The sequence below is a fragment of the Lemur catta genome, chromosome 10, assembly GCF_020740605.2.
Source record: "Lemur catta isolate mLemCat1 chromosome 10, mLemCat1.pri, whole genome shotgun sequence".
Taxonomy (NCBI): Eukaryota; Metazoa; Chordata; class Mammalia; order Primates; family Lemuridae; genus Lemur; species Lemur catta.
In genome coordinates, this window is record NC_059137.1 from 15,139,151 (window position 1) to 15,158,652 (window position 19,502).

The window sequence follows — 19,502 nt, forward strand, 5'->3', positions numbered from 1 at the left end:
GAGACTCGAAGAGGCGCCCCAAGAACTGGGCCGGCGGGTCAGCCCTCGCGTGGGCGGGGGGAGGGCAAGATGGCGGCCCAGGCTTTGGCGCTGCTGAGGGAGGTGGCGAGGCTGGAAGCGCCCCTGGAGGAGCTGCGTGCGCTTCACTCGGTGCTGCAGTCGGTGCCGCTCAGCGAGCTTCGCGAGCAAGCGGCGGAGCTGCGCCTTGGTCCGCTTTTCTCCCTGCTCAACGAGAACCACCGGTGAGAGGACCCTGGAGCTTGAGCGGGGACAGAGCGGCACCCCTGTGTGTGGCCAGGAGGGTGGTTGGGGGCGAGGGCAGTGCTTTCCTCAGTCACAGGGAAGTTGGAAAATAGCCGAAATTGCAGAGAGCGAAGGACCCTGGGCTGAGAGACAAGAGACGGGTTTCAGGCCGAGCCTGTGAGGGTGCCCCTGGGTCAGTTTTCTCCCGTCGCCTGGCCTTACTGCCTTCTCCTTGAAATATGAATTGGAGGAGGATGGCAAGGTTGTCCACTTACAAAAAAGACTCCACATCCTTGCGTACAAGTTCTTGACTGTTTCTCTCTTCTAAAGGGATCCTACCCTGATAGTGTGGCAAGAACCATCAACATTTTAAGTTCGCATACCTTTTGATCCAGTCACTCTTGTTACAGGGATTTAGTACAGGTATTCTTACACAAAATGTACAGTCTTGTCCTTTGGAACCTGCGGCTGGAATCGCCCCAAAAGCGGCGGCAGGGGCGTTCCCACCAGGGAGTGCTCCAGACCTTCCCTTGATATGGCGGCTTGGGGTTCTAAAGAAAAAAGCACTAAACGCCAGGGTGATCAGTGCAGAGCATTTACTAAAGGAACTTACTAACAGAGGGCTGCAGCAGTCCTCGGGACAGCGAGAGAAAAGTGATGTTCTGCCCTGGTATGTCCGCAGCGAGGGGGAATATGGAGTTTATGTGGCCTTAAAGGCATTTGGCTTAGGGCTGGGGCCAGTTACTTTCAGTGTTTTGAGCAACAACCCAGATACCTTTATTAGTGCCTAGGAATGTTCAAGGCCCAGGTTTGGGCTCAAGCTTGCTGGCTGTGTCCATAGTAGTCAAGGCACTCTGTAATTTTCATTCAGGACACAAAGAGGAAGGGGACTAGGGGACCCTACAACAATATATACAGGAATATTCATAACAGATGGTATGTGACACCAAAACACTAGAAACAATCTAAAGATCCGTTAACAGGGGATTCTAAACAAATTATGGGATATTACTATGTAGCATGATGCAGTTATTTAACATACTGAGGTAGATCTATATATGTTGACATGGAGAAATCTCTAATATATGTTGAATGAAAAAAGAAAATTGCAGAAGTTTATGACTCTATAATTTTATCTTGGAATTTTTAAAAAGGATTATAATCCTCCACCTTCACACAGACACACAGAGGCATGTGTAACATTGGGAATACCTACAAAGATACACCAGAAACTATTAATATGGAAGTGGGTCTTAAACTGGTAGGAGAGTAACTTTTACCTTTGATTTTTTTACACATCCTTAGTGTTTGATTAAAAATACTTTGTATTTGATAATTTGATCATTTCAAAGAGTTTTGAAATATTTCTGATCCAGAAATTTTAAAATGACCTTATTACTTGAAAAAATAATGAAACGTTGGATGATTTCGAAGGGCTTTCTTGGGTCTGACCTTCTATGAGTACTTCCTTTGTCATAAGTGTTCTCCATTCATTAAATCTATTAGTTAACATTATTCAGATCTGCCTGTGAGATCTTTATTTGCCCCCTTTTTATTCAGGCCCTCATTCTTTCCCTCTTGCTAGTTGCATAATATTAGTCTGACTTCTCATTACCTCTTAGGGTCCTTTTCAAGTGAGTCTTTCCCACCCTGCAACCACAAACTTCTCAGGTCAGGTGGCACACATCTTTTCCATGGTTTCCCGTTGCCTGTGGTGTAAAATTATGACTTTTTAGTCTGGCATTTGGACCCTTTACAGTATATTCCATCCTACTTTTCCAGCCTTATCTTTTTCCTCCACTCCACTTCTTTGCATCTGCTCCAGCTACCATGTGACATCACTTACTTTGCCTTAAGTATGATTTGCACTTTCCTAACTTTATTCATACCAGTCCTTCTAACTGAAGTGCCCCCCCATCTATCCGTATTCTATCCATCCTTTTAGGCCCCAGTGATGTGCCATACCCTCCAAAAAGTTTTCTCGATTATTCCAGTTGAAAGTACTACTCCTCAGATCTCTTAAAGAACATTATCATTATTTCTGTTGATGATACTTGGCACTATTGTCTTGCATTATAGCTTTCTGTGTGTTTATTTCTAGTTTGTAAATTCTGTGAAGGCAGGGGCACTTTCTGTCTCTATGGATGTCTATTCTGGACATTCCATATAAATAGAATCATTCTAAACGAAGCCTTTTGTGTCTGGCTTCTTTCACTCAGCATAGTATTTTTAAGATTTGTTCATGTTGTGGTATGTGTCAGTACTTCATTCCTTTTTATGGCTGCATAATATGCCATGGTGTGGGTATATCACATATATTTATCCATTCATGAGTTGGACATTTGGGTTTTTTCCACTGCTGTATTAGTGTACAAATTTTTGTATAAACATGTTTTCCATTATCTTGGGTGGAAAAACATCCTTAATATTCCCTTTGGCTCAGTTATGCAATGTGGAATCCGTAAGATAAAAGGATATGTTCAATTTTAAGGCCTTTGATTTGTATTGATTAATCACCTTCTAGAAAGATTGTACCAATTTAGTTGTATGCTCCTATTAGCAGTATATTAGCGCATTTGTTTGTACTGTCTGTTAAGAGACAAGGAAATTGTTCTTTTTTTGTTCTTTTTTTTTTTTTAAGGAAATGGTTTTTTCTTTTATTCCGACTTCAACAAGCATCAGAAGGGGAAATGGTTCTTGAAACATCTGTATCTACAACTAGTAGTCATCAGGTTCTCTTTAATAGCTTTTGAATCTTTTCCCTCTTCTTCCCATCCCCATTGCTACTCCTCTGCTTCTCTCTTTTATCACCTCTCACCATTAACTGTCTTATAGTTGAAAATTCTTTCTCTAACATTTATGCAGAGTGATTTCTGTAAGTCATATCTCATCATTTTACTTCTCTGTTTAAAACCACTTCATGGTTTGCCATTGATTTTCTGGAAAAAAAGTCTAAATTGCAAGCATGACATAAAAGACTTGTCAGAATCTGGCTTCTGTGCATCTTTCCAGTTTCATTTCTTGCCATTCATCTCACTCTTTCACCTTCTCCCCCCATCTCCTTCATTCTGACCCCAGTCATGTGGGTTCCTTGAAAGTATAGTACTGTGTCTCATTCCTCTGTGCCTTTTCGTCTGCTTCTACTCCCTTTACCTGGAATACCTTTCTTCTAGATAACTGGTACTTTTTCTTAAAATTTAGCTTAGATGTTACCCTTCTGGGAAGTCTTCCCCATACTTTGTGTTCTTTTTTTCGTTGTTCTTTTTTTTTTGGAGATAGGGTCTTACTCTGTCACCCAGGCTAGAGTGCAGTGGTGTTGTCATGATAGCTCACTGAAACCTCAAACTCATGGGCTCAAGCGATCCTCCTGAGTAGCTGGGACGACAAGCATGTGCCATGACACTCACCTAATTTTTCCTGTGTTTTGTAGAGATGGGGGTCTCACTCTTGGTCAGGCTGGTCTCCAACTCCTGACCTCAAGCTATCCTCTCGCCTCCATCTTTCAAAGTGCTACGATTATAGATATGAGCCACTGTGCCCAACCCCTTATCTTCTTTTTTAAGCTCCCATAGCTTCTAGCCCTAGCCTATAGCATTTATCTACCTAGAGTACAGTTACTTTTTTTACTTTTCTATATTTTTCATTAGACTGAGCTCCTTGAGGCTAGAGAATATATCTTATTCTTTGTAGTCCCAGCATAGGCGTGGCATGTAATAGGTACTTAGGGAATGTTTAATAAGTGTGTAAAGGCTGCTGTTTTTAAAAGAAGTCTGTATGGAGGAGATCCTCATTGAGCTAAGCTTCAGATATTATTAGATTGTTACTTCCTATCTGGCAGGGCATGAACTAATGAGATCTATGGTGTCTCCTTTAGGGAAAAGACTACTTTGTGTGTATCCATTCTGGAGAGACTGCTCCAAGCTATGGAGCCAATTCATGTGGCCCGGAACCTCAAAGTTGACCTGCAGAGGGGATTAACTCACCCCGATGATTCTGTAAAGATCCTCACTCTTTCTCAGGTATGAAATTTTACTAGTACATACAAGAAGGAATCAACATTGATCACCTGCTGTGGGCCAAGTTCTGTGCTGGGTGTCAAAGACAGAGAGACGAAGAGAATACAGTCTCTCTCTCTGTCCCTGTACATAGCTGACTATAACCTGGGAGATACAAGCTGAAGTAAGAAGTTCCATTAAGTACCATCTGAGTTCCTTTTACATGCCAGGTATGCTGCCATATGCTGTTGGAGTTGCCAAGATAAATAGAATATTTTGCTTTCCTTCAAGGAGCTGCTAGTCTAGAGGAAAAGATTCTTGTATATTCAAACAGCTACTCTGCTATGTTAGGTCCTCTTACAGTGGCATGAGCTAAGTGCTTTTGGTCATAAAGTGCTAAAGGTCAGTAAACCAACAGTTAAGACAGTAATTCTTATCAACCTGGTAACCAAAAACATCCTACTATTTGAGTGAAGAACTGCTGGTAAGGATTATCTTGTTAAAATGTTAGGTGCTAGGCAGTTAGTTACCCAGTAGATACTGAACTACTGCTTTTCCTTTTCTCCTCTAAAATGTTTTCAATAAAAAGGTGGAAAGTATTGATTTATTCATTGACCATTTATGTGTCGAACACTGTAGTACTTGCCTTACCTATTCAGTCTCATTTAATCTTCATAGCCATGGTCGAATTAAGTATTGTATTCTGATTTTACAGATAAGAAATTAGCCTCAGTGAAGTTATTTAATTTGCCTAAGGTCAATGCAACTAGAAATAGACAAAACTAGGGTTTGTATTGTTTTCACTCAATGAGCTGTCTCACCTCTTTACCCACTTTTTTTTTCTTTCCTTTTAAAAATGTAACTACACCACATGTGTGTTTGGCTTAGTAAATTTGGGTCATTTTGAATTTTTAATGACTTGTCTTATAGCTGTAATCACTAACTCCTAAAAGAACTGCACTAAGGAAATCTGACTACCATGTGTTCACATGTTGCCCTACTTTGGAAGAATGTTTCTGATTGATTTTTTTCTTTCAGGTTGGAAGAATTGTTGAAAATTCTGATGCTGTTACTGAGATTCTAAATAATGCTGAATTACTAAAACAAGTTGTTTATTGCATTGGTGGAGAGAATTTATCAGTTGCTAAAGCGGTAAGTCTGCTAGAATCATCAACTTGAATATGCAAAGACCTCAGTGTCCTAAAAGACATAGAAAGGTCTGCTGAATTGAGGTAAGGGTTTAGAATGAATGGTTTGTGTAACTGAATTTGCAACCTCATGTATATGGTATCAAATAAATAAATGGTTGTCAAATTTTAATAAACCCCTTCTATTTTCTAGGACATAACATATCTATAGTATCCATGATAGGGCGTACATTGGATTGCTTGATAAGAGGCAAAACTTGCATAATCTATATTCTGTCAGGAATACCTGTATCTTGTTCAATTATAAACAATAGCTAAAACATAGTGAATGCTCATTGGGCAAGGTGCATTCGTGCACGAATTTTCATATCAATCTTAAGTAGATATTAATGTTCTGTATTTTTGTGACTTAGGAGATATTTTCTTTCCTTATAAGGCCATCAAATCCCTGTCAAGAATATCACTAACCCAGGCTGGATTGGAGGCTTTATTTGAAAGCAATCTCCTGGATGATTTGAAAAGTGTAATGAAAACAAATGATATTGTTCGATACAGGGTATATGAGGTAAGACTAAAAGCGTACTTTCTGTTGCTTACAAAGCAGTTTTCAGTAGGCTTACATTGGCAGGCAAGACGGCTCGTTTAACATGCATTCGTTGAGTATATGATCTGTGTTAGGCCCTATGCTAGGTACTGGGAATATAGGGATGCATTCCCAGCTTAGTGTGTGAGATAGTCATATAAAAATATTCACAGCACAGTATAAGTGTTACAACAGAGGAGATAACATTGAAACCAGACTTTGAAAAAATTAGTAGTAGTAGTAGTAAAAAGAAGAAATGGCTCTTGTTTGCACCCGCTTTGTACTAAGCACTATTCTAAAATCCTCACATATATTGTCTTTAATTCTCACAGTAAACTTTATGTTATAATCATTAACATCACTATTGATGGAGCAATTGACCCAAGTCTGAACACTTAATAGGTTGCCTATTCAAACTGGAACTCTCTGCATTCTAATTCCCCCTTTAGAATACTTTCTTACTTTGCATGTCTTGATACCACACTACCCTGGTCTTCCTTTTTCTTCTGTTTCTTCTCGGTCTCCTGGCTCATTATCCTTTATTGAACCTTTAATTGTTGGAGTTCATGAAGCGAAATTCCAAGCCCTGCTTTCACTGTACTCTATACTCACTCTTAGGCAATTTTATTCATCTTAGGATTTCAGTTCCCACCTGTGCTGATGATTCTCAAATGCAAATTTCCAACTGAGACCTTTCCTCTGAGCTCAGACCTTTATATCCAACTGCTTACTCACTCTTACCCTCTTGGACCTATTCTAGGCCCCACACACATGTTCAAAACAAATTCCTGATCTTTCCCATTCACCCTGTGCCTCCAATAAAAAATAACAGCAACAAACTGGCCGTGTCTTACAGTACACGTAGTTGGATATTAGACCTTGTCCTCATTCTTTCGGAGGCTTTGTTTTTCTGCCACATATCCATTCAGTCATCATGATTTTACTCAAACCCATGCGTTTCTCTTCATTGTTATAGCTACCACCACCCTAGACTAACCTACAAGTGTTACTCACCTGGATACTGTATTTGCATCCAAACTGGTCTCCCCTTATCCACTAAGATAGATCTTTAGTCTGTCTTCACGTGCAGTCAGAGTGATCTTTTAAAAATCCAACTCTGATTCTGTCACTTTTTTGCTTAAAACCCTTTAGTGTCTTCCTATATTTCTCAGTAAGCCCTCAGGCTGTGCTTGCTGAGTGAGTGAGTGAGTGAGTGAGTAACAGAATGCATGAATTAATGAACAGTGATTGAGTGAGTGACTAACAATGCATGAATGAATGAATGGTAATTGAGTGACTTAACAGAATCCATGAATGAATGAATGGTTTTTAAAATCGGTTTGTTGTTGCTGATTCAGTTTTTTGTACCCTGATTGATGGTTTCTTGGGGGAAAAAGTGCTGATAAACCCAGATATAATGCAACATTTCTGTGCCAAAGTAATTTCTTACGTGTTCAGTGAAGTGTTTGTACTTGAAGAGACAAATAACAGATTTTTATTATAAAAATTCAATTATATAAAGTATTAATACCTAGTCCTGCATTTAACTTAAAATGAGATCTATCAGATGTGGAGCTGTTTTGACCTTTTTTGCTTTTTCTGTTCTTTTCCTTCAGCTAATTGTAGAGATTTCTTCTGTGTCACCAGAATCTTTAAACTACTGTACCACAAGTGGATTGGTAACCCAGCTCCTGAGAGAACTGACTGGTGAGGATGTGCTAGTCAGGTATGTTGACTTAGAGAGCTCTTAAAGCAAAATGTCCTCTTTTGAAGGGTCAGGAAGCAACCTTGGGACTTACCATGGTTTTCCCTATTAGAGCCTGTGCCTGGGTTGTCATCTCATGACTGATGTGTGTCCTGAAGGAGGGACCTTTAGAAAGTTGCTCAAGTTATATCATGACGACATATTGGAACTTGGGAAAAACCCCACAATTCGCTACTTTCAAGTGACTGTGTTCCCTGTCCCTAGACATGTGTGCTCTTAAAATGTTGCAGTCACATAGTAGATGCGATTTTATATTACTTAACATTTTATCATGCATTTTTTGGCATTGTTAAATAGCAGCACTATAGCATGATAGAAAAAAACATGGGCTTTTACAAACGAGAAAGACTTGGGCTTACATACCTCTCTGTTACTTATTAGCTGTTTGACCTTGAAAAAATTATTGTAATCTTTCTATACCTTGGTTTCCTCATCTCTCAGATGGTACAATAACAACTCTACAACGAAGATATTGTGAGGATTAAGTGATTTGACCATAGAAACCAATACAATGGCTAACATAAGTCCTCAAAGAAATGTTAATTCCAATATCTTCCAGCGCTTATTCCCCTACCTCCCTAAATCCCCTGTAATATCTGCCAAATATTTCCTTGTTAATATAACACAGCTTATTAATACTTCCTCACTCCTGAACACTTGGCTTGCTTCAAATATTTTGCTGTTATAATAGCGTTATAATAGTTACCTTTATGTATATAGTTTTTATTTTTCTTAAATGGTTTTCGGATTATCCTATGTTCTTTACATGTGGCTAATTTGTTAAATCCATATGCATAAATCAGACACTAGTTTACATTGTTTCAAAGCATTTGAGTATCTTAACCTAATGAGAAAATTAATTTTGTCAATTTTTTTTAGCCTTATATTAAATTTTGTGATATAGGAAAATACCTGCAAATGGTCAGTTAAAATGCTCCAGGATTAACTGTAAAAATACTTTTTAAGATCATTATATTTGATCATGGATGTTAGATATTAGATGATAGTAAAGAATTGTTATTTTCTAATATGTGATGGTGGCATCATAATTATGTGAGGAAATATTTATGGTTTTTAGAGATGCATACTGAAGTATGCCGGGGTAAATGAAGTGTGCAAGATGACTAGGATTTGCTGTAAAATAGTTCAGCACAAAATGGGAAAAAAATATGAAAGAAGTAAAGCAAAATCTTGATATCTATAAAATCAGGGTTATGGGTACATGGGGCTTATTGTACTATTCTCTTTACTTTTTCATATGTTTGATATTTCAAAATAAAACAAAATTTTTTTTAAATCTAGGAGGCAGCTGGGTTATAGTGGAAACAATACTGGGCCTCAAGTCGAAGGTTAAGATTTAGGTCTAACCTCTGTCTATAATAACAATGTGATTCCAGATAAGTCACTGCAGCTGTCTACCCTTATGTCCTCATGAAAAAGTAGAGCCAAGATTATTGACCTTTCAAATTTGGTGGGAAGAATTAAATAAGACAACCTATATGAAAGCAATTTGTAAACTATGCTAATCATATGCAAAATCCTGTTTTTGTTCTTCTGACATTTTAGAGCCACCTGTATAGAAATGGTGACATCACTGGCATATACTCATCATGGACGACAGTACCTTGCTCAAGAAGGAGTAATTGACCAGATTTCTAATATAATTGTTGGGGCAGATTCAGACCCTTTCTCTAGCTTCTATTTGCCAGGTAAGAAACACTGATGCCTGTGTAAATGATGATGCATGTTTTATTTCTGAGTTATCTCTGATAGGGGAGGCCAGGGGTTATTTGCCTTTGAGCCGATTGCCTTTAAAAGATATCCATAGCTACCAATTCAACAGCACATTAAAAGAATCATTTATCCTGATCAAGTAGGATTTCTCCCAGGGATGCAAGGATGGTTCAACCTATGCAAATCAATAAATGTGATACACCGCGTTAATAGAAGAAAGGACAAAACCATATAATCATCTCAGTAGATGTAGAAAAAGCATTTGGCAAAATTCAACATTCTTTTATGATTAAAAAGTCTCAACATATTAGGTATAGAAGGAATGTATCTCAGCACAATAAAGGCCAAATATGACAAACCCACAGCTAATGTCATATTCAATGGTGTAAAGTTGAAAACTTTTCCTCTTCAGGAACAAGACAAGGAATGCCCACAATTACCACTTATATTCAACAAAGTACAAGAAGTTCTAACCAGAGCAATTAGGCAAGCAAAAGAAATAAAAAGCATCCAAATCAAAAAGGTAGAAGTGAATTTGTCCCTGTTTGCAGATGACATAATCTTTTATATAGAAACCTAAGACTCCACCAAAAAAACTGTTAGAACTAAAAAACAGGCCGGGTACGGTGGCTCATGCCTATATTCCTAGCACTCTGGGAGGTCGAGGCAGGAGGATTGCTTGAGCTCAGGAGTTTGAGACCAACCTGAGCAAGAGCGAGACCCCATCTCTACTAAAAATAGAAAAATTAGCCAGGCGTCATGGTGTGCACCTGTACTCCCAGCTACTTGGGAGGCTGAGGCAGGAAGATCACTTGAGCCCAGGAATTTGAGGTTGCAGTGAGGTAGGCTGACACCATGGCACAGGCAACAAAAGCAAAAATAAGCATGGGATTACATTGAACTAAAAAGCTTCTGCACAGCCAAGAAAACAATCAGCAGAGTGAAAAGACAACCTATGGAATGGGAGAAATTATTTGCAAACTATATACCTGATAAAGGATTAGTATCCAAAATATATAAGGAACTCAGTAGCAAGAAAACCCAATTATAAAAAGCACAGGGATCTGAACAGACTTTTCTTGAAAGAAGACATACATATAGCCAACAGATATATGACAAAATGCTCAGCATCAATAATCATCAGGGAAATATAAATTAAACCATCCCATTAGAATAGCTAATATCAAAAAGACAAAAGATAATAAGTATCAACAAAGATGTGGAGAAAAGAGAACGCTTGCACACTGTTGGTGGGAATATAAATTAGTACATAGCCATTATGGTAAACCGTATGGAGGTTCCTCACAAAATTAAAAATAGGACTACTATATGATCCATCAATCCTGTTACTGAGTATATATCCAAAAGATATGAAATCAGTATGTCAAAGACATATCTGTACTCCTATGTTTATTAGAACATTATTCACAATAGCCAAGATACAGCATCAGCCTAAGTGTCCATCAGTGGATGATGAATGTGGTATTCACAACGGAATACTATTTAGCCTTATGAAAGAAGGAAATCCTGTCATTTGGAACAACATGGGTGAACCTGGAGGACATTATGTTAAATAAACCATGCACAAAAAGACAAATACTGCATGATCTCACATGTGGAATCTAAAAAAACTGAACTCATAGAAGTAGAGATTAGAATGGTGGTTACAGGGCCTGGGTTGGGGGATACTGGATAGATGTTGGTCAAAAGATACAAAATTTCAGGTAGGAGGAATAAGTTCAAAATCTATTGTACAACATGGTTACTATAGTTAATAACAGTGTATCATATTTTTGAAAGTTTGTAAGAGTAGATTTTAAATGTTCTCACTACAAAAAAGATGTGAGATTATGTATATTTTAATTACTCCAGTTAGCCATACCACTATGTATACATACATTGTACACAGTAAATATACAATTTTTTAATTTGTTGATTTAAAAGATTAATTTTATAAAAAAGAGGATAACCCATAGCCCCTTCATGAGTTAGAATCTATTGCCCTGGGAGCCATGTGCTATTGACGCTGATTTTCTGGAAACCTAAGTACCGTTTAGAGCATTAGGGTATTTTTCTTTTGAAGGTCACTTAAAAGAAATATAAATAATACTACTAATGACATTTACAGTATATTTCAGATTCATCAAACTTCTGAGTTGGAATCTTTAACATAGGAACTACTCCAGCCATTCTATTCTAGGATATGCTTGAGATTCATCTTTCTTGAATACTTCCAGAAATTGAAGATTTATTCCTTCCTTAGGTTGCCTAGCTTATTTTATTGATGAACGTATCTGTTTAAAAATTTCTTCCTAATAATGACTCTAAACCTGCCTTTCTAGAATTTGTATCCACTGGTCCTTGTTCTTTGTTCTCCCTCTTGCCTATGACAGTACTTCCATATTTGGACCCGGCTCCATTGGCACCCCGGGATTTCTGTTCTTTTAGGACCACACATGACAGGTCCTTCATTATCTCCCAGTGGTCTCTGATTTTCAGGCAACACAGTATTTTAACCTTTCTTCTCCTTCTGATCTGCAGCTTATTTCTATTCCTATGAAGACATAAGGCCTACAATTTGTGCTGTCTTGCTCCTCTACTAAAATATATTTTTGTAAATATCTTTAGGTTTTGTGAAATTTTTTGGAAACCTGGCTATCATGGATAGTGCTCAACAGACCTGTGAGCGTTACCCAGTCTTTGTGGAAAAAGTCTTTGAAATGATGGAAAGTCAGGACCCCACCATGATTGGCGTAGCAGTAGACACAGTTGGAATCCTAGGATCCAATGTTGAAGGGAAACAGGTTTTACAGAAAACAGGTTGGTATGACTTGTCTTGGTTTTATTTAGGGGTATCTTAATTTTTCACAAGGGTTCAATATATAAATTTATTTGCTGGTGGGTTAACTATATTGTGGAAACTATTTTATGGGTGGCAATCTTCTTAACCATGGCCTTGGACCCATCTCTAAAAGTCTTCTAATTATTACTACTGGAAACCTTTTCTTGTTACTTTTCACTGTTTAGGGTTCTACCAACCAATTTGGACCAAACACTATTTCCCCTTTATGTCTTCCTTGAGTAGTACCCATGGTACAGGAGTCGGAAGATTGGATTCATGACTCAGGTCTAACACTAGTTTTTGTTTTTATTTTATTTTTTTAGTGATTTTTGTTTGTTTGTTTGTTTGTTTGTTGGAGATAGAGTCTTGCTATATTGCCCAGGCTGACCTCGAACTCCTGGGCTCAAGTAATCCTCCTGCCTCACCCTCCCAAGTAGCTGGAACTACAGGCGCACACCACCACGCCTGGCCCTGACTTAGCTTTTTGAACTTCATTTACTCCACTTTTCTAGGCCTCATTTTTGTCATTTATAAAAAGTGCATAACAACTACTTCTCAGGGGTGTGAATATTTAATGAAATTTTGTTTTATATTTGTCATGTCAAGGAAGGAAAAGAAACAAAAGTTTGTAATAAGATTTTATGTTAAGAAAGACACTTTCATGGCACATCTGTGACTATCTTAACAGTATAATGAATTCTACATACAAAAAAAGTACATGCAGCACTATTTTTAAAACTCTTGTGAAATATATGTTGAAGATTAATATGCTGTTGTGTATCACATCTAATATTCTTGTTATATGCACTTGGCTAAGTGCTTTTATCTATGACATATAATCCTTTTACAGTCCTGCGAAGAACATACTATTGTCAATCTCATTTTACAGATAAGGTAGATGAAACTCAGAGAAATTAAGAAAATTTTCTAATATCATACAAACAGGGCAGCTGCTACTCAAATCCAGGTCTTTTGATTCTAGTTCTACATACTTTTGCCTTATATATGCTGCACTGCACATAATTTTGTGTTTTAGGCCTGTCACTTTTTCTCTGACTACATGCTTATTTTTGTGTTGATGTAGGTTAATAGAGATCATAGTGTATGAAAGCATACTTCTAAAAATCTCATTTTCACTTCACACCCATTAGAATGGTCATTATATTTTTAAAAACAACATAAAGTAATAAGTGTTAGTATGTGAAGAAATTATAACCCTTGTGCTTTCTGGTGGAAATGTGAAATGGTGCAACTACTGTAGGAAACAGTATGGCAGTTGCTCAAAAAATTAAACATAGGATGACCATATGATCCAGTTATTCCACTTCTAGGTTTATAACCCAAAAAACTGAAAGCAGAGACTCAAACAGATGGTTGTACTCTATGTTCATAGCAGCATTCATTATTGACAATAGATAGAAAAGGTGGAAGCAACCCAATGTTCATTGACAGACAAATGGATAAACAAAATGTGGTGTATACAAACAATGGAATACTACTCAGCCTTTAAAAAGAATGAAATTCTGGCACCTGCTACAGCATGGAGGAACCTTGCCAGCCATATGCTAATTGAAATAAGCCAGACACATAAGGACAAATGCTGTATGATTCCACTTAGATGGGGTACCTAGAATGGTCAAATTAATAGAGACAGGAAGTAGAATAGTGGTTACCAGGGGATGGAAGTAGGGAAGAATGGGAGTTATTATTAAATGGGTACAGAGTTTCACTTTGGGTTGATGAAAAAGTTCTAGAGATGGATGGTGGTGATGGTTGCACAATAATATGAATGTACTTAATGCACTGCACTGTATGCTTAATAAATGGTTAGAATAGTAAATTTTATGTTTTTTTTTACCACGCACACACACAAATCTCATTGTTATCCTTCAAAGGAACTCGCTTTGAACGCTTGCTCAAGAGAATAGGACATCAAGCAAAGAATGCTTCGACAGAGCTAAAAATTAGATGTTTAGATGCAGTTTCATCTCTTCTGTACTTACCAGTAAGTAGATTGGTAAATTAATGAAGGACGGTGGGGTATGTTTTGGGGAATAAATCTGTATGAGTCAACATAATTCTAGTTAATATAAACATTGACCAGGTGTCATCTTTCTTTTAATAAAAGAAGATAACCCTCATATATCATTAGTGACGTGACAATTTTAAGTTAAAATGGAATCATAAAGTGTTAGAAGTGAAGAGATCCTAAAGATTGCTTAATCAACCTCACTGGAAAAAACTGGGAAAGGTCTGGGCTGGGTTTGAGGAAGAGTGCTCCAGACTTAGCCAAGATCACACAGCAAATTATTGACAGAGTGTTATCAGAACCCAGGTTTCCTGACTTCCACATGAATACTTTTCTCCAGATAAGTTAACCTTGTGATAAGATGTTCCTTTTCTTTCCTGTAGCCTGAGCAGCAGACTGATGACCTACTGAGGATGACAGAATCCTGGTTCTCCTCTTTATCTCAGGACCCACTGGAGCTCTTCCGTGGCATCAGTAATCAACCCTTCCCTGAACTGCACTGTGCTGCCTTAAAAGTGTTCACAGTAGGTATTCTGTCCTCATCCATAGGTCCTTCCGGGACTCTGCCAGTTCAACACATGAGTACTTACAGTGAGCCCATCCCCGTGCCATGCTCTGGGGATACACATGTGCGTAAAGTATAATTTCTGCCACCTCAGAGACTAATGAGGGAGTCAGTGTGTAAACATACTGTGTCAGTAAAAGATTAGTTGCTGTTGGAAGTTTGAACAGGGTGCTGTGGAATCATAGAATTAATTCCAGACTCCTTATCTGCCACCCTCTATTGACCCAGCCCTGGTCATCTTCCTGAGCCTTAATTCCTGTCATTGCCCCCCTGGCACTTAATGCTCCAGTGATACTAAACTGCTTGTTTCATGTCTCTGGACTTCTGCTGTGCTCTCTGCATCTAACGCTCTTCCTTAACTTTGCTTTTTAGCCTCATTTATTCTTCCAGTACTAGCTCAGGTATCTCTTTTGCGTGCTTTGCCCAAACTGACATGGTTGAGTTAAACAATATTGCCTTTCGTATGTTGCATTTCTTCATTCATTCAGCAAATGTTTGTTGAGTTTCCCTTCCTGCTCAGTACAGGGGATACAACAGTGAACAAAACATATAAAAATCTTCCTTTCGTGTAGCTTCCTGTCTATTGAGGGAGCCAGGCAGTGAATATAATTGCACAGTTCCCTTACATAATTATAGCTGTGGTAAGGATTATACCTCTGTGTTTTATTTATTATAATATGTTGAAAATGTTTATTTATTGACCTGTCTCACCTGTTAAGCAGAGTTTGTTGAAAGTAGGAACCATATCTGATTTATCTTTCTAGCCCCAGCACATAACCATGGTGCCTGGGCTCATAGAAGTGTAGTAATCACTTTAGTAATCTTATCAATAATGGGATCTCGGGCAGCATACTTGGCTTAGACTGGGAGGGAACAAGGAGAGTGGCAGGGACAAGAGCGAAGGCTTGCTGAGGGTGTGATACATGGGTCTTGAAGGATACAGATATTTCTATCATCTTCAAAAACATAGTTTTTTTAGACTGCTTCAGCCTTGTAAATAGTCATTGTGTGAGGTGGCTATTTGGCTCCTGCTTGGTATTTTCATTATTAGTTTACTTTGTTTTTGTTCTTCTACCTTATCCTCTGCTTAGTTGGCTGCAGTTACAGAGATAATTTTTTATTTTGGGTTGGGATGACTATTTTTATTTCAACCCACCCTTCACCCGTGGCTACTAAGTAGGCCAGTGTTTCTCAGGCATTACTCTTAGAGATCTTGTTAAAATGTAGATTCTGACTCAGTAGTTCTAGGATGGAGCTTGAGGTCCTGAATTTCCCAAATTTCTAATTTGTAAATAGTATCATGCTCTTCATATCATCCTGCAATTTGCTTTTTCTTTTTGACGTTATATTTTTAAAATATATCTATATTCAAGACGCAATTAGAAAGTGAGTGTTTCATTGATAGCCACAATGTATCATTCTCCTATAAATAAAGATTTAGATAGTATCTCACAAATGATACTATGATGAATATTCTTGAAAATATCATCCTGTGCACATGTATGAGAATGTCTTGAGGATAGTCTTTTCTACTCCAGTATTTGTTTTTATTTTTCCACTGCTGTAATCATGCCTTGTATTTAACTTGGATCTGCTTTATTCATATAACAAATGTCTTTATTCTTTGTAAACATTATTCTTAATGTTTGTTTATTTTTTATGGCTATATACCATAATTTACTTAACTATTCCCCCATTATTAGACATTTATATTGTAACTTTCATACTATGATGAACATCTTTGTATACAAAGCTTTTTAATATTTAGGTTTATTTTCTTGAGTTAGATTCTCAGGAGGGAATTAACTTAGACAAAGTGTAACATTTTAAAGGTTCAGTTGCCACCTTTCTTTCCAGGTATTGTGCCATCCCACTAACACACTTAACCTCTTAAGACTCAGAGAATTGTGTTTTTTCTGCCTTCCATTTCAGGCCATTGCGAACCAACCCTGGGCTCAGAAACTTATGTTTAATAGTCCAGGTTTTGTAGAATATGTGATGGACCGGTCTGTGGAGCATGACAAAGCTTCAAAGGATGCCAAATATGAACTGGTGAAAGCACTTGCCAATTCTAAGACAATTGCAGAAATCTTTGGGAACCCAAATTATTTGAGGCTCAGAACTTACCTAAGCGAAGGTCCATACTATGTGAAACCTGTTTCTACAACAGCAGTAGAAGGAGCTGAATGATTTCTTCTAGAGTGTGATATAGAGGACCGTGTTTTGACCAGAATGCCTCCTAAGGCATTTGACTCCAGAATTATCATGGAGTGTCTAATATAACTTTTATCACCAACATTGTTGTATTTCTACATGGAAACACAAAGTGGAACCAGGAGTTTGGAATACATTAAGAGCAGGCAAACTTAGTCATAAAAGTACCAATGTTTTTCAGATTCCTTTGACTGTCTTAATCTTTGCAACAAGATGTAAGTTTTGTTCTTCTCTCAGAAAATTTTTATGGACACACGGTCTTATTTAAAAAATCTACTTCAAATAAAGTGGAACCAAATTGTTTCCAAATTCTCTTTATCACACTTTTTTTTTCTTTTTGGTCCTTTTTCTGTTTCTGATTCTACTCTCAAAGTCTTGGATATAGTCTTTAAAAAATGAATAGTGTGGAATCTTAAAATTATGTTCTCTATACTAAGAATAATCTTTTTATAAGGTCTTTTGATTTTGTTGTTAATATTATTATTTTGAAAAATAAACATAAAATCTCTAAAAAAATGTTTATAACGTTCATTTGATGCCATTTTTTTTTTCTTTGTCAATGAATTTTACCCTGTTTTGGTGGTTTGGGAGAAGAGAAAGTGATAACATGCTAACCAGAAAGGTTTTTAAGCTGTCATTTTATTTATTGGTGTGTTTTTACCTTTAATTTTTCATATCAATAAAGTCACTTTTTTTTTTTTTAAGAGACAGGGTCTCGCTCTGTTGCCCAGGCTGTAGCATAGTGGTGCAATCATATCTCACTGCATCCTCGAACTCCTGGGCTCAAGCAATCCTCCCACCTCAGCCTCCCAAGTAGCTGGGACTACAGGTGTATGCCACCATACCCAGGTAGGTTTTTATTTATTTTTAGAGATGGGGTCTCACTATGATGTCGAGGCTGGTCTCAAACTCCTAGCCTCAAGCAATCCTCCTGCCTCAGCCTCCTGAATCACTGGGACTACACATGTGAGCCACCATGCCCGGCTTCATAAAGTCAGTCTTGAGTCAATTAGAGAGAGGGAAACTTACTCCTGTTAACCAGAGTCAGAACAGGAGGGACAATATGTATAAACCAGGATGCCATCTCATTAATTTACAAAGGATGATCTTTCACTGACAAAAACTATACCCACCTCTGCATACCAGATCACCAGTTCAGAGGTTTTTGTGTGAACATGTTGTCAGAGTGACATGTTCAGAATTGAGAGATATTTCTTTTAGGCCATGATGAAGTTGACAAACCATCCCTGCTCTGTAACAAAATCGTTTTGAAGTGACTGGAATTATCTGATCCCAAGACTGATCATCTTTCCTCTGCCATCTCTAGTAACTCTGAGTCTCCTTTTTTTGTGTTTCAATATTGACTTTTTCCCTACTCTTAATATCACTAATTAGGCCAGGTCTTTCATGGCCTGAGAGATACTCTATCTCTTTAAAAATGAATTTTGCTTTAATCTCATTTATGATGTTGATTTTTTTGTCCATTTTTTTCAATGTGTTGAAATATACATAACATTAAATTTGCCATCTTAACCATTTTTAAGTGTACATTTCAGTGGTATTAAATATGTTCATAATACTATACAATCATCTCCAGAATTCTTTGCACCTTTAAAACTGAAACTCTGTACCCATTAAGCAATTATTCCCCATGCCCTCTTCCCCCCAGCTCCTGGCAACTAGCATTCTACTTCACGATGTTGATTTTATTCATTTAACATCAGAGTTCAGAGGGATGCCCTCTCCTATGTATCTTGATTATAATTGCTCATTCAAATATAATATCAAAAGTTAAATCGTGTTCTTGTGAATGCCCTCTTGCCAGGGCCACGAGGACTATACGTATTGTCAAAGAAGGTGTTATAAATTGTAGTAAGAAATAGGATGACAACCCATAAAATAAGTAAGTAAATAAGTAAATCTCTGGGCAGACAGATAATTGAGATCTCTGAAGGCTAGTTTGACAAGTCTGGGAAAGGCAATTGTCTTATCTAATGCACAGAAATAATCAAGGGAAATAAAGAAACAGGAAAATACATTCTGAATAAAAGAACAAGATAATTCTACAGAACCTAACCCAAGTGAATGGGAGATAATGTGCTTTAACTGACAGCAATTCAAAATAATGGAAATAAAGATGCTCAAGGTCAAGACAGAAATGCAAGAGCAAACTGAAAACTTCAGCAAAGAGACAAAGTATAAAAAAGTACCAAACAAAAATCATAGATCTAAAGAATACTGTAACAGAAGTGAAAAATTCAATAGAGGGGTTTAACAGCAGACTAGATTAAGCAGAAAAAAGAAACAGTAAACACTTTAGGAACACTTGAGGAATAAGATCAGAAGATCTTTTGTACATTATGGTCATGGTAGTTAGTAGCAAT

The 19,502-nt window shown here is 37.5% G+C and overlaps 1 protein-coding gene across 1 annotated transcript; it reads left to right on the forward strand.

The window, feature by feature from the left end:
* Positions 1 to 39: 39 nt before the first annotated feature.
* PSMD5 (proteasome 26S subunit, non-ATPase 5) lies at positions 40 to 17,628 on the forward strand. Its single transcript, XM_045562789.1, has 10 exons — positions 40 to 242; positions 4,118 to 4,262; positions 5,277 to 5,390; positions 5,823 to 5,951; positions 7,586 to 7,695; positions 9,301 to 9,443; positions 12,097 to 12,288; positions 14,206 to 14,315; positions 14,723 to 14,863; positions 16,837 to 17,628. The coding sequence occupies exons 1-10, from the start codon at positions 70 to 72 to the stop codon at positions 17,092 to 17,094; spliced, it is 1,515 nt and encodes a 504-aa protein (XP_045418745.1). The 5' UTR covers positions 40 to 69; the 3' UTR covers positions 17,095 to 17,628.
* The last annotated feature ends 1,874 nt before the right edge of the window (positions 17,629 to 19,502 follow it).